At 33.3% G+C, this 15618-nt stretch overlaps 1 protein-coding gene and 1 long non-coding RNA gene across 2 annotated transcripts; both read left to right on the top strand.

The window, feature by feature from the left end:
- The first annotated feature begins 816 nt into the window (after positions 1-816).
- Positions 817-4307, top strand: LOC124636681. The gene is made up of 5 exons (XM_047172843.1): positions 817-828; positions 2434-2520; positions 2906-3094; positions 3487-3616; positions 4181-4307. The coding sequence occupies exons 1-5, from the start codon at positions 817-819 to the stop codon at positions 4249-4251; spliced, it is 489 nt and encodes a 162-aa protein (XP_047028799.1). The 3' UTR covers positions 4252-4307.
- Positions 4308-5138: 831 nt separating this feature from the next.
- On the top strand, positions 5139-6493 carry LOC124636341. Its single transcript, XR_006985122.1, has 2 exons — positions 5139-5301; positions 5440-6493. It is a non-coding gene; the product is annotated as an uncharacterized LOC124636341 (long non-coding RNA).
- Positions 6494-15618: the final 9125 nt, after the last annotated feature.

Raw genomic sequence — 15618 nt, 5'->3', positions numbered from 1 at the left:
CATCAGACTCCTTAAACGGCCATTTGACGAAGCCATTGAACGGAGCGAACATTAGGTGGTAAACGCCGAACATTACGAGTGACACACAAACGTACAGGCGTGTATATTGTCAGGATATTGGAAGTAGGGAGGAATGATATCGATCGCCAGTCCCTATCGCACTGCGCAGGGTCCGTACAGCCTCCTTTAAGGCGATGGTCGCTCTGAATATTTCTGAGAGGATATTTTTTAGGAGGTGTAAAGACTGTCGGTATCTATTCTAATATTATAGAGAGGAAAAAAAATATTTTTGTTTGTTTGTTTGTAATGGATAAACCCAAAAACTACTGGATTGCTTTTAAAAAAAAATTCACAATAACAAAACTACACTTCAGTATTCCTCAGTACCTATATGTATACATAGTAGTACATATCGTATAGTAAGTCCTAAATAGTTTCGGATTAATAAGCTTTATCTAAAAAAAAACTTTTGTAAACCTATGTTGAGATTTTTTTGTTATTTTTGTACCTAACTAGCTTCCGCCCGTGGTTTCAACTGTATCCTGAGATAACTGCTTCCCGTAGCTGGATGGTGACAAAATAATATGTCCTTCTCCCGGGTCTAGGTCACTTCCCACACGAAGCGTTGCCATAGAGCCAAAGTTCAGAAAAAAATATATGCCGAGTGTTGTAGATACGTAGGTTCTTATTTAATAGGAATAAATCATGTTTACGTGGACATACTTCAACGACGGAAACTTTTTATTAACAATGTACACGTAGGTTTCCTATGTCAACGATTTATATAGCCTTTTGAATTTCATTTAAGGGGCATTAATGGATGCATCAGTAAGATTGACGTAGACATACAATTAGCTACATTTCTAGAAGAAGAAACTCTACAGGATGCATTTTCCAAATTTTCTTGAATGCAATGTACAAAATTAACTGTAGATTTATTTTCCTTAACAAAGCTTCGCCTTAACCAGCGCGGTGACTTCAATCAGAGCCGCCTTGCAAAGTGAAGTTGTCGCTCACGGAATACTATAGTGATTCTATTAAAATGTTATACCCCTGTGCAAACTCATTGTGAAAGCCAGACGTTCTGTGTTCCAAATCTAACCCGTTATCAGATAATGGTATGTATTATTTGATTATCGATATTCGTGACCGATATTATGTTAATTGAGAAAGATGATTATGTTTTCTTACAATACGTGACATCCTTTATTTTTTAAACAGTGAATGAATAATTACTTAGTTATTTGTGGCTTACAATACATGTTGATTTGAATTCTTTAAGCTTTTTAGTCATTGAAGATTCTTTATCTTACATGAAACACAAAACCTACATGTAAAGGCTAGACTAGACTACTGCAACTACTAAGAAATGAGAACAGTTTTATGCAGTCCTAAAGACCAAAAATTTGATAGTTTTTGTGTCATTGGGGTTGACCTACCAACCTATTTATTAGGGCTATAAATAAGGGAGAAGGCACTAGTCATGGTCACCACCTTTACCTCGTGGATTGTCGATGTTCCGACCTTTAAAGACCAATAGGTTACCTCACGATATTTTTCGTTCATCGTTAGTTAGTTGTGCTCAAGATATCTAAGAACTAAGTAATTATCGAAAGAGCTGTATGTAATATCTTCACTTACAAAGACGCTTACATCTTTTACGACTTTGTTACTACCTTAGTACAAGTATATTATAAGCCCTTGCTTGCCTATATATAATGTATATTTAAGCAACATTTATAACTCTTTAGTAGTTAAGTAGGTACTAAATTATTTTATGTTCTTTCATTTGCATTTGAAATCGAGTGCAAACGTTAATCGCCAGTGAAAAGACAGCGTCTCATGAATATTTAGACTATTTGAATATATATAAATGTATTTTTACTTTACAAGCTTTACTGGGAATAAAAGAAAACAATTAAAAGGTACCTATACATTTTTAACATGAATAACAATAATTACGGGACACAATTCATTTGTCATGGTATACGCCCGTTGTAAGACCCTGTAGTTTGGTCTTCATTTTGGTTTAATTGTAAAATACATCGACATCATACACATACTTAATATTTCTTCCACTGACACGTGTCCCGTGGTTTTTATATCCATGATAACTTACGATTCTTTGAAGACTTCTTATCGTGCTCACAGTTCGCTTTTCATCAACACAATATTACACATTTCCCTTACTTGAGTTCTTATATCATAATTGTACTATCCATTACATTCACACCGTTAAAACGTAGGTTTCCACAGTCATCTTAGAACCACGGATGTCATTAATAGTACCCAATCTAACTCATTCGAAAACATCTTTGAAAAGGCTCCTCTTGCAAATTTATTTTCAATAGCCAATAAATATACTTAGGTACCTAGGCGAAAAAGCATAGATACTAAGGTTCCAATGTAAAATGCCTTAACTATATTTTTCAGGCAAGGATGGAGCTTCCAGTGTTAGACAAGTTCTGTTTCATCTTCGATCTGCGGACAGGATGCATTGTCATGGGGATTATCAATTCCGTAAGTAATTACTTTAGAGTTTAGACAAAGCTATTGTAAGATAGGTAAACTTAATTTGATGGCTGCAAAAGGCTGAATTTGGACGTCATGTTGAGAATTTAGTGATATGGATATTGCATTGGCACAGAGGGGACCTATGCATGTAGCTATGATAATGAAGTCTTAATATTAATAAACACTACACCTGGAATCCTACTAAGGGCTAGTCAGGGTGTGGCTTTTGAATCCCACAAGCTTCCTAGTTTGAGCAACTTAGTTTCCGAACCAATTTTAGGAGATTCCTCTGCATATTTTTCAGTTTTTATTGAAATTTGATAAATTCAAGCTTTTGAAATTCCCTATACATTTCATCCTACATACTAACTCTCCTTATATTTCTCCCCAGATCCTGACGTTCATCCTAGCAGTGCTGCTGATCACGTTCGCAGTAGACATCCGTGACGCGTCAGAGATGAAACGCGACGACATCGACTCGGGCATGTCGTCTGTGGTGTATACCATTGTGGTGCTGCTGGTGGTACTGCTGTTTGTCAAGTTCCTGCTGGATTTGGTGTTCGCGTATGCTGTTTATAAGGTGGGGTGCTTTATTTATCTGTTCTTTCGATTTGTGATGTTAGTTTTACAGTTTTGTTGATAAGGATAAATTGTTGCGTTCAGTGTGTGTCCGATTCTGTTTTTCTGACTTATTTAAATTCAACATATTAAAGGTATTTAATTTACGAACGTCAGACAGTAGTGCCTTTATCCAAAGTCAATATTTTGTTAGCTTGACTTTTTAAAGTCTCTATTAAAAACTGGAACTAATAGGCCTGCGAAAGCCAGACTGAGAGCTGAAGCTCTGCTTTGATAATTGAATGGATGATGCTTTTAAAACTTTGGAAGACTTTGCATTACATAAAGTTAATCACTGCGTAGGAACAGGATTCAAAGACGCGGTATCTTACTCGATGATTTGTGATTTTCCAGGAGAAATGCGGCATCATGAAGAAGTACTGCATCTTCTGGATCATTTTCCTGGTGCTGTTCATCATCGGCTTCCTGAAGACCCTGTTCCACATGGACGCTGGATATGTCATCGCACAGATATTATTTTTGGGTAAGTTGAAAACTAGCTTTTTAGATAATAAACGAATTGTCAGTATACGGGAAACGTTAGAAAATAAGCCTTGCTGAACTGGGCGATTCAGATAGGTGAGCCTATCACCGGTACTTACTCCAAGACGGGAAAGGCACATTCAGACGGGATAGGCTCTGAAAGACGACCTAGAGGTTATCACCGAGTAGAAAGAAAAGGGAGGCCTTTGCCCAGCTGCATGTGGGCAATATAGGTTAGAAAAAAGTTGAAAATATATTAGATATATATTATTCATATAAGCACACTTTCTTTATCTTGTCAAGTGGCGTTTTGCACCAGGCCTATTAGTTGCATATTGGCGTCTGACAGAATATGCTAACAGTCTACCGTCAGGCGCTGTAAGAAATAATTTGTTTTCGTTTATTTTTAATTTTGTGTTGTTTAGACACATGAACACCCCTTATTCTAGGTACCTGATCTTATAATGAACAAAAATGATTACTACTACACGATTTTTAATCAAATTAGCTTTTACATTTCGAAAACAGCTTTCAATATTTAATTGTAAATTAATGAAACTTTCAGCTGAAAACTTTTACTACATCGTGGTGATAAGGAGCTACTTGATATCAATCAACGAAGATGGAGTCCTGTAAATAGTTCCTTTTATTATTAATAATAATATTACCTAATAGAAATATTATTATCTCCTCTATTAATGAACAGAATGAAACAGAGTTGTGAATGGTTATTTTTACATATGTATATTTTTGTTGTGAATTACATATTTCAAACTGCATGCTCTTAGGGCTCTAAATAGTGTCCTAGACAAAATAATCTTTTAAATACTGCCGATGAATGTAAGAGCAGTGCTTAGCAGAATGTACCAATAGATGGCGTTACTTGTGTGTAGAAAAACAAATTGTATCGAATATCATATTGTTGATATATACCTCTAGATAGAATTATACATATCAGGAAATATCTTTCTCAATCCGTATGTTTTGCTTACTCAAAATTAAATCAACATTCTTTGTTATGGGAAAGACGGAATAAAATGTGAGTGAATATGGTTGTAAAAGATGTTCGTAAGTGGGTATCGATGGAACAGAGTAAAAGGACCAAAGTATACAGATGTACCTATCACTTTATAATAATTACATCATCCGTAAATATAACGCATCAGTCCATAACTTATTTTTGTACTAGATGGCGCTGAAAGTGATCTTAGTGACAATTCTTTTTTCAGTATACCTACCATATATCGGGTGTGTCGTTCATAATCACATTAAATAAAATGTGTTAATATACTGGTTAATATATGTCGATTAACACAAAGATAAAAGAAAAATACCTAAAAATAAAAAAATGATTTTTTCAAACAAAGTAAATGGAATAAAAATGTGCAAAAATTAGAACACCATATAAAAGTCAGTTATTAGTCCAGGCGCTAGAGGTAGTTGAGTATGCAAAATCCGAGTGACGGGAACTGTGACCGGATTCTTATACCTGAGACCCTAAATAATGACAAAACGCATCTTGCCGCCAGGTGTTATGGTCCCTTCTCGGTCCCTTCACATCCTCTCTCCACCCATACAGTAAGCATAGCGCGCTCACTTGTTTAGTGTGTTTCTACATCTATTGACGTACAGACGTTGCATTTTTAAGTCGTTTTTTGATATATCATATAAAATAATAATATTTTGGTAAATTCTTAGTGTCTGTTCAAAGTGTATTGAAAAACGTAAAAAATGTTAGAAGTGGTTAATTTCATCATCATCATCATCATCTCAGCCATAGGACGTCCACTGCTGAACATAGGCCTCCCCCTTTGATCTCCACAGATGCCTGTTGGAAGCGACCTGTGGTTAATTTGAAAAGAAAAAAACCTAACGAACAATTTTGCTTATTCTGCGATAATTCAAGTGATTTAGTGAAGAACCCAAGGCCAAGTACGTTTCTTCATATCATAGAAGCAGCAAATAGGAGAAAAGACAGCATTAGTGAAGTTTTCAAAACTATATGATCCAGACTCCACAAAACAAGAATTTTCATGGCATCAAGACTGTTTAGCCACTTATATAAGTGAGGAGAAAATAAGGCGTCGAGAAATTGCGTTGCATAAAAAAGAAGAAAAAGAAGTGTCTGCTTCAACTTCCAAAGCAAACGTGGAGGAGCTGACTCCAAAATCTCGTTCGTCATCAAGGGAACCGGCAGCGTTGAAAAAATCGTTGAAATGCATATTTTGTAAGAAGGTAACAAGAAACAAAGATAAGCAGCTACATTTATGTTCGGAAATTTCAGCAGCGGAAAAAATTTTTAGTACTGCACGTAGGAAAGAAGATCATATTTTCACTGAACTGAGTACTTGTCAACGGCCTGAAGATTTATTTGCTATCGGAGTGAGATACATATCACAAACATTGTTACCTTGATTATTTAAGATTACCGAGAAGTTTTGAATTGCCAGCTGGTCGACCTTCAAATCAAATCCCTAAAGAAATACTTATCGATGCATTTGACAAACTAATAGATGTAATTAAAGACCGGTTACCAACACATTCTTTTTACACAATAAACACAATTACCAACCATTGATTATTGTTCATTTGGTTACGAAAATCTCAACGGTGACTTACGTTCACGACAAATGACGAAGCCGTCTTTACCAGAGTCATTAATTCCACCATGTAAATGTACTTCAAATTGTCGCACAATGTCTTGTAATTGCAAAAAATCGGAATTGTTTTGTATTTCATTATGTAAATGCATCAATAACAAATGTGAATATAAAAATGATTAAGTTTTTACCTACTTTAACTACATTTATGCTTTAATTAGCTGGTTTTCATATATAACTTTCATTTTTTTATCAATAAAAAAAAAATATTACTGTAATTTTTTTTTTATTATTTAAGAATCCATCTTCACTTATAACACGAGAAAATACTATAAATTATTACGAAAATAATCATTAAAGCGATTTTATATCATGCACTAAATACATTCCCTTTATTAATAAGAGAAGAGGGGGTAAAAAAAAAATGGACCAAAAAATTGACCGGCAAGATCCACATTATTATTCTTTGTCCTTTTCCTCACCTAAATCCGTTGGCGAAATTTGGTACTCACATTTTGCATACTCACTTACCTCTAGCGCCCGGTCTATATTACAAACAACTGAAATTCTCCCTTGAAAACTGACAGCTGTCAACTGATCAAAACATACGATACTCCTAACTTTATCTCTGCTTTACACATGATGTTGTAAATTATAAAAACGAAAAATGACTCCTGTGGTTAAACCTCTGAATGGATTAGGTTATTTTTTTTACAATTCGCCATAGAATATCATAAAGTAGGTATATGCGATATGATTTAATGTGATTGTGAACGACACACCCGATATAAATTATACATGTATCTCGTATTAACTCCGGTTGTTCTATTAAATGTGAAAACCATTTAGCAGGTGAGGATTTAAAAAGATATTATTTTGTCAACTAGGGATATGGCATGGGAATATAATATTTTTTTTTTTTAGTAAATTGCCTGTATTATATGCCCTTATATGTTTACGCACAGCACTCAGCGCCATCTAATAAAAGTAACTTATATTTTTTCATGATTAAAATATTTTTAGTTAATTACATTACGTGTATATTTGGTATATACCTGGGGAATGAAAGCAATGATTATTTTTGAAATCAATTATTCCGTTTGCTATAAAATAAAAAAGCTTCTATTACAAAAATATGTATAATCACAAGATTTACCTGAAGAGTGAACTATTGACGTTTACTCTGGTTGTGATAATCTCCCGCTGAAGAAATTTTTGTATAATTATAAATACCTTTGTATAAAATGTATAGTAACGTTGTTTTATATCATTTTGATATGAAGATTTGTCTTCCATTTAGTAGGTTTAAGTGATTATAATTATTTGTGAAGTTTGAAATATTATCTGTTAAGGCTAACTCGGTTGTCGACGAGATTAAAATTTATTATGAGAGATTAAGCCAAGAAAAAATATTTTTGGTTTTTCTTTCGTTACAAGTACAGTCAACTTCAGGTCAGTAGTAACAGTGTTATAGAAAAATCGTGCTTATTACTATTGAGTTAAGGTGCATGACAGTTACCACTGATGTGCAGTCTACCGTACCTAAATAAGTTACTTTTCGGTTTAAGTTTTTCAATCATTACTTTTGATGGGTCAGTGGCTCGATTTGATGGCTTAGGTCCAAAGTGGTCGATACCCCCGATTCAGTTAATTTAACTAAAAGCATTTCTCGGGGCTACGGCCACAAGTTTTTCGACCACTGGGGGCCTAAGCCACTGAACTCTTTTGCTTATAAGTAGGTAAACAGTTGTAAATGAAAAAAATCTTGTCAACAACCGATTTACGTTGTTCACGTTCATATATTGCATTTTCTTCATATTATACCTCTACATTACTTATAGAGTTTATTCAAGTTAACTAGTTATTCCAATCATTATCATTTTTTTTATATACAACATCAAATCTGAATAATTATACAGTATAAAAAATATAATGAATATTTTATTCAGTTTTATATATCTACTAGTTTTGTGAAATCTGTGTATTTATTGTGAATTTTTAATAACACATATTTTAAAAACTTTCTATATTGTATACATACTTACTGTAAATCTACATATCTTTTGTATAATTTACGCGTTTGGACGTGTATTACGGGTATAGGGTCAGTTAAAATGGAGCTTAACATTTTTATATTGCACTGATCTTTACTACATATCTTAAGCTACCACAGCTAATCTATATAAGTTTATATGTTACATTATATAATGGAAAGGTCTCGATACGAATCTTAGAAAAATATGGTTCTCAAACATATAAAACAGCAGAATTACCAACCTCATTGGAGGATAAAACAAAACAGTTTCTCGTTTATTAAAAAATATCGCTGGACTTTAAAACCATAAATTATTTGAGACCTTACTTGCTTTATTTCAGTATGCATAATATTGTTTGTTTAATAACCTAATTCATTAATCGATTTAAAAATATACCTACAAACCTATAAACTCTTACAACGATTGTTAAGTTCTCTGTCTAGAGCCTTTTATCTTTAAACTAATAAAATATAGAATAGTGGATGATATAGAAATGTATTTATGTATTTATATAGCTGTGATTGTTCTAGTATCCATGTACGCCATAATTATAAATGAAGGGAACATACGAATCGGTTGTAAACATATTATTATTATAATGATGTGATTAATTTTGCAGATTAAAGAGCGCAAAGAGAGCTTTTACAATAAGCGACTTACCAATCGTGTTTTCAACTTATCGCAAATTGTTGAATAACGTAAGCTAATTACGTGAGTGAAACTTATAACGGCTTATACCTTATAAATCAGAATCCTACACCAGCCAATGTCTCATTGTTTCCTATAATAATTGATAAATACAGTATTTTAAAAATTATTTGAGGCCTGAATGTTTAGCCATAAAAAACAATATTGAATGCATCTCTGATTTTTTTTTTTCATTATTTTTTATGCCTTTAAACATCCTATTTAAAATTGAAATATATACTGCTCGATTATAATTATTTTAAGTTGAACATACCTACAATATACAGATGGAAAAGAGATGAAGCCTCATACTGCACACATTGAATGATTTGACTGACTATACCCATCTATACAACTAAGGCAACCGGCAACATAAACGTCCGTTTTCTTAAAACAACCGTTTACTTTAGAAATCGAACAAAAAAAATGGTAAACAATTGTTTAAAGAAAAATGGATGGTAAAGTCTCAGATCAAAGAAATTTCTTTGATCTGAGGGTAAAGTTGTCGGACTAAGCTTTTTAATGAGATTTCAATGGTATCAAAATCGCTTAGTTCTGTATAAATTAGTGAATTGGATGTGTATTTAATGTGTGTAGGTACCAAATAACTAAATAACGACAATAATACGTCCTTCGCTTTAATTAGCTAATAGATTATTGTGTCCATGTCTGTACCTGTCCACTGTTGGGAAGCTAATAGATAGACCTACTAATTATACGTATGATTTTGTAAACTTTTTAGTTATTTAACTTTGATTAAAGGAAATACAATATACATTATATAATTTGTTTCTTGTTGTTACACATTGATTTTATAGATAATTTGTATTAATATCTATGTTTAAATTATAACCAGTTATATTTAAACTGAATATATAGTTTAATATAAATATACGAATTTATTTTTAAGTGTATGTATTTTTGTCATGATTAAGTTTTAAATCTATTTGCTTCCCTTAAAACCAAAAATATGAGAATCCCCTGAAAGTTCAGTATTTTATTTTTGATTATTCAGTATTACAGAGTCGAAGGAGTAAAAAGGGTTTTCTTATATTTTGTACTAAAATCTTTACGAATATTTACCTACATAATATAACTTGTACTTCCCCTTTACAGTGTACTCAGATTATTTGTTAGTAATGTTTTATAATAAATGTATATTATTAATGTAGCCTGGGCTTGTTTACATTGAAATTATAAAATATAATAAAATAAAATAATGCTTATTCACAAAAGTAACTTTACATAGCTTATATTGTCGTTGAACCATAAACTAAGCGCAGCTTGTGTCTTGTGGCTCAGGGTGCGATAGTTAGTCTTAATACACTCTTTTGAAAAAAAATATAATTATGATAATATATATTTAATTATATTAAGTTTATTGTCCCTTTATGGTTATAAGCACATTACGTGGTTAAAGTGTTTATAAAGCTTCTTAATTATCAAATAATTTTCATGGTGTTATTGTGACGGTGACTAACTGTTACAGTCTCTTAGTAATTGCATAAGGATAATAAAATACAAAAGATTACCATACTGAAATAACAACTTTTATGTCATCCAGGAAAATTAAGTATGTTGTGTGTCTGGGAGGAAGCAATTATATAGGAAAATAGTGTCTTTATGACGTGACGTTTGTGATTACAAAGTCCCTGACCTGTTTACGTTATAGCTAGTTATGGTATACAGTTGTCGCAAATAACTTTGCCTCTTTGGTTGGCAGCGTGAGGGAGTGTCAGACTCTTACTGACTAAAACCCTTCATGTTCCTTCGTAGGTCTTTTACCTATGTACCAGGGTCGCGGTAACTCTTTCAAACAATCCTGCAGCCCCGGATAACTTTGCCTCTTAGGGTGAATTTTACTGACAGTCGTTTATATAATCGGTCGCTTTAACATAAACTTTTTTTTAGGTTCTGCGAAGTAGTTTCCTTTACTTTAGCCTTCTTCTTCTTCTTAAGAGTTATAAATATTTATTTACCTCCATAGTTGTTAGATGTGAATTGTGTTAAATAAGTGTTTGTTGTTTTTAAATGATCTCAATGTAAATAGGCCCATTATAAATGTTTGCACAACTATCGATCAATTATAAACGCTTTAAATGTTGTAACAATTATTTACAATTGTGAATTGAATTTAATTTTATAGAAATTTTGATGTTTGTGACTGTTGTACAACGCTTTGTTAAATGCATTGGGTATTTAAAAAAATAAATGAAAAGTTATAGTATAATGAGGTTTTTCTTTGTTTAACCCTTTTCAAATATGATGGCACTAGCTTAGGCTCAGCCTAATTTCACCGTCAACATAAAGCTCAGTTTTCTTAAACCAACTATGAATGGTCATGTATGGGCATTGCGGAGGCATGAAAGTCATGTTGTGAGGAAGGTGATGAGTATGAACGTGGACGGATATAGTGGAAGAGGAAGACCAAAGAAACGATGGATGGATTGTGTGAAAGATGACGGCAGATAGAGGAGTATGAAAGGAGAAAACATGCTGCGCCGACCCCAAATAAAATGATGATGAACTATGAATGCACATGTTCAGTTTATTAAATAAACACCTGTTTAAAGAAAAAACCTCAGAGAAACTTATGTTTATGTTTTTGGTGAACTCGGGCCTTTGAGGTTGTGCAATTGACAGCTGTTCTTCCTACAGCTTGGCAAAAAAGAGTCTGACGCGGTGACAGTTGGAACTAAAAATCAAAATCAAATAAAATTTGTTAACATCGTTAATACTGGACATTGAAGTGTCCCAGGGACATCGCCTACTTAGGATTGAATATCTCCAAAAATAACAAATATCAAAATCTGTGAGTCGTAGTATTCCGGGTTGCCACAGGTGCGATAGTGCTGACCTCATTTATTCCACACTCTTTTTTGCCAAGCTGTACATATCGCGTGTTCATAGATTGATTGAATGATGCAGTGAAACAGGAAAACGTAAATTGACCGGCACTGGATTTTTGTGCGTGTGCATAAACAATGTTTTTTCTAATAATACCAATGATAATAGCAACTGCCTGTTTTCAAGTAGGTAGATGAACGGATTTTTTATGTAACTCAAGGATACCTGACAATTCAGCCGAAAGGGGCTGTAACACAGGCTTATCAACTTCTTGTACTTATTATGTACTTTTATTTGGGGTTGGTGCAGTATGTTTTCTCCTTGCATACTTTTCTATCTGACGTCATCTCCCAAGTAACATTCTTTCTAATCATATCCACTTTCACACAATGCATCCATCGTTTTTTCGGTCGTCCTCTTCTCCTATAGCAGTCCACGTTCATGCTCATCATGACTCCCTGTACTGTATGTCGCTAATTATAAAATAATAGAAAATCAATTTTGTCTCGCGTATATCTGCCCGGATTAACGGTAGATAGGCGTTGGATTGGTAAACAGTGGAAAATGATACAATTGATAGCAAACTGTTACTCGTATATTTTTTCATCCATTTCATTATATAAACAACATTTATTACAAGGCAGTCTCCATTGTATTACATTCCTAGGTAATAGTTAAGCAGTCGAAGACTTCACAAGCTATACAATATTATAAAAACAATAAATACTTTTTAATTCTAGTTACCTATTCTAGTTACCTATTTGTGTCATCACAAAAGAATAAATAAAAATATATAGGTAGATAAATAAGTTAAGACCCAGTTGCACCATTTGACTATAACGATAACCAAACCATGAACTTATCGGCGATTTTTTAAATCGGCGACAACTGAAAATGGTTCCGTTTTCGTTATAGTTAAATAGTGCAACTTGGAAGGTATGCATTACCATTACGTATATACACAAATAACATACTAAAGCATAGGTACTTTACTCACTAAAATAGAGCTAAATACTATTTTATATTTTAGTCCACACTGTTATTTCGATAGTTTGAATTTGGCAGAAATAGTCTTGACAGCGCTTTTCAGGAATTATGCTAGCTAAAGAGAACTTAAAAAATCAAAGTACCTAGTTACCTAACCAAAGTTTCCAACCAATATCTAAAGCAAAAACATACAGTTAATAATTTCGTACATTAGATACCTCTGAGTATGTTTTCTAGCCTCTTTCAGACATAAAACTTACGTTGTGTTTCACCATTTCACTATAACGATAACCGAGCCATTTTCAGTTGTCAAATCGCGGATTTCACCAATGGGTGGCAAGTCCACGGTTTGTTTGGTCATCGTTACAGTTAAATGGTGCAACTCACCTTAAATCAAGGTAGAAGTAGGTACTTATGCACTATTTTCACAAGTTGTTATTCCCCTAAGTCAGTTATTGTATGAATCATTCATTTATGTACAGAAATTAATACAAAGGGATAGTGTTATTGATACTCGTTCCTGTTGTCATTCCCCTGTAGAAATACCAGTGCTGACGCACGCGCAGCAAATTGGAAGAAGATAAAAATATATATGAATGATAAATATATATGGTGCGGAAATTTACAATAAGTTAAGTATAGGTACATATTTCGTCTTCCATTAAGTTTATCTTGCTCATAATTATAGCTTTGTAGTTTTAAGTTCTCTGATAACATAAACGTCAGTTTTCTTAAAACAACTGTTTACTGTGAATTTTCATGTTCAATTATTAAAGCAAAAAGTTGTTTTACAAAACGGTCGCTTACCAGTTAAAATGGGGCTAAGACTGTTAGAAGAAAAGTGAAAATTGTAGGATTTTAAAAAGAAATGAATACTCGAAAGAAACCCATTTGAACATGTTTACATTAACAGATAACATGTGTCATATATTATCGTTTTCACGTTCTTTCGTATATGAATCATATGCACAAAATGTAAAGGTTTATTATAAAATAGTAATAGTAAGTTCCTAGTTTATCTACAGTTTTACAACATTGAAGGCACGAGTTTTGCACATCGTTTCATATATTTTATCTACTCATGTATTTATTTTGAACACTCACACATCTCTTTTTACGCTGATAAATAGGAAAAACAAATAATGTTGCTATAGAATTCATTTCGTTAATGGTTAAATGCACTAGCTACATAAAAGAAAACATATTTTTTTAATACTTTCCGGCAATTTACATACATATTCTGGCTATTTATAGGAACCATAACTAACTTATATCAATTATGTGATCTACGAACAGCAAATTACGAATTTAAAACACAATTTTATATATTTGGATACTAAAGATTCTTCTTGATACACTGGGCTAGGTTTGCGACTTTCGATTCGTAAAATATTTTTTCCGTCAATAGTAAAAAGATCCCGAGGTAGCGGAGGTCTTAATTTTTCTGCCAAGATTAGTGGTTATTTATTTGCTGATGGCAGTTTCCCTTAAAATTGTTTCGTTTTCAGATTATCATTTTAACATAATCGAAATACATTTATACATATTTTTAAAATAAGCTCTTAATATTTGCCGTATCGTCCCCAACTAGAACTACACTACCAGTGGCGGATTAAGAGTATCCGAGGCCCTAAGCACAGAGGAGAAATGGAAGGAATGGAATGGAAGGTTGAAGAAAGCGAAGCGAGCGTGATGCCTTTGCAGTTACAAATGCGCGAGCGAAGCGAGCGCGAAATTTTTTTCTTACTCGTACGGAGGTAAAATGTATCCTAAACGTACTTAATTTTTTGTTTGTTGACAAATGCAAAAACGAAAGCACATAGTTTCTGAAATTTTAATTATTTTTAAGACTGAACCAAAATTACGTTCAATGTAGGCCAAACGTAGGTACTTAACTTTTTATTTGTTGGCAAATGTAAAAACGAGGACATTACAGTTTATGAATACGCGAGCGAAGCGAGCGAGAAATCTTGATTATTTTTTAAGACTCAGAACCAAAATTACGTAAAAGGGCTACATTTCAAACCCTCATTTCTTTCTACAAGTTTCGTATGACAAGTAAGATTCGTTTCGTATAACAACTGAGGCCCAATTCTCCTAAGTTAATATTGTCAAAATCGAATAGAAATTGAATCGCACTATGATCGGAAGAGCAGATTTAACCTTATCGGGCATTCTGCTACTAATATAAGACCAATCGTATTCCAATGACATTCGATTGGTTTGCGATTGGTCTGCTATTTTGGTGATTTTGGTCTATACGGTAGTTTGCTGTACAATCATTTTGCAATCGTAAATCATTTGCAGACAAAATGATTCATTATTGAATGACAGAAAAGGATAAAAACGTTTATTTCAAAGAAAAAATAGCGGAATGCCATATACACTTAAATCGTAATCGAGTCAGGATTGGATCTCGGTCGAACCGAGTCGAACGTGAATCGTATGTCGTTTAAGTAAAATTAGGAGAATCGGGCCCCTGCGCAATTGAAAAAAATCTCTGCGATCGTACAACAATCAATAGCACCGTGATTTCAGACATATTGTGGATGAATCTCGATAAAATGTAGGTATAAAATGAAACGCCAGCAGAGGATGGAGGCCCCTGGAGAACAGGGGCCCCAAGCACGTGCTTGTAGTGCTTATACGTTAATCCGCCACTGTACACTACCAATCCATTTAAACACAGCATCTTTCAATACGTAGTATCTCAAAAGAAAATCTACTTTTCAGGAACAACAGTTACCTACAAGCAATTATGAAATCTGTAAGTATTTAACATACCATTCCTCGAAGACTTCGAGATTCTAAATACATGATATTAACTTCAATAAATAACAACAAAA

Source organism: Helicoverpa zea, chromosome 14 (assembly GCF_022581195.2).
Source record: "Helicoverpa zea isolate HzStark_Cry1AcR chromosome 14, ilHelZeax1.1, whole genome shotgun sequence".
In the NCBI taxonomy this organism is placed as follows: domain Eukaryota; kingdom Metazoa; phylum Arthropoda; class Insecta; order Lepidoptera; family Noctuidae; genus Helicoverpa; species Helicoverpa zea.
This window is presented reverse-complemented; position numbering and strand designations above follow the sequence as displayed.

Excerpts from the sequence above, each read along its gene's own strand:
- LOC124636681 (XM_047172843.1), top strand. Across the intron at positions 3,095-3,486 it reads TCGCGTATGCTGTTTATAAG|GAGAAATGCGGCATCATGAA; the intron begins GTGGGGTGCTTT and ends GTGATTTTCCAG. Across the intron at positions 3,617-4,180 it reads CGCACAGATATTATTTTTGG|CTGAAAACTTTTACTACATC; the intron begins GTAAGTTGAAAA and ends TGAAACTTTCAG.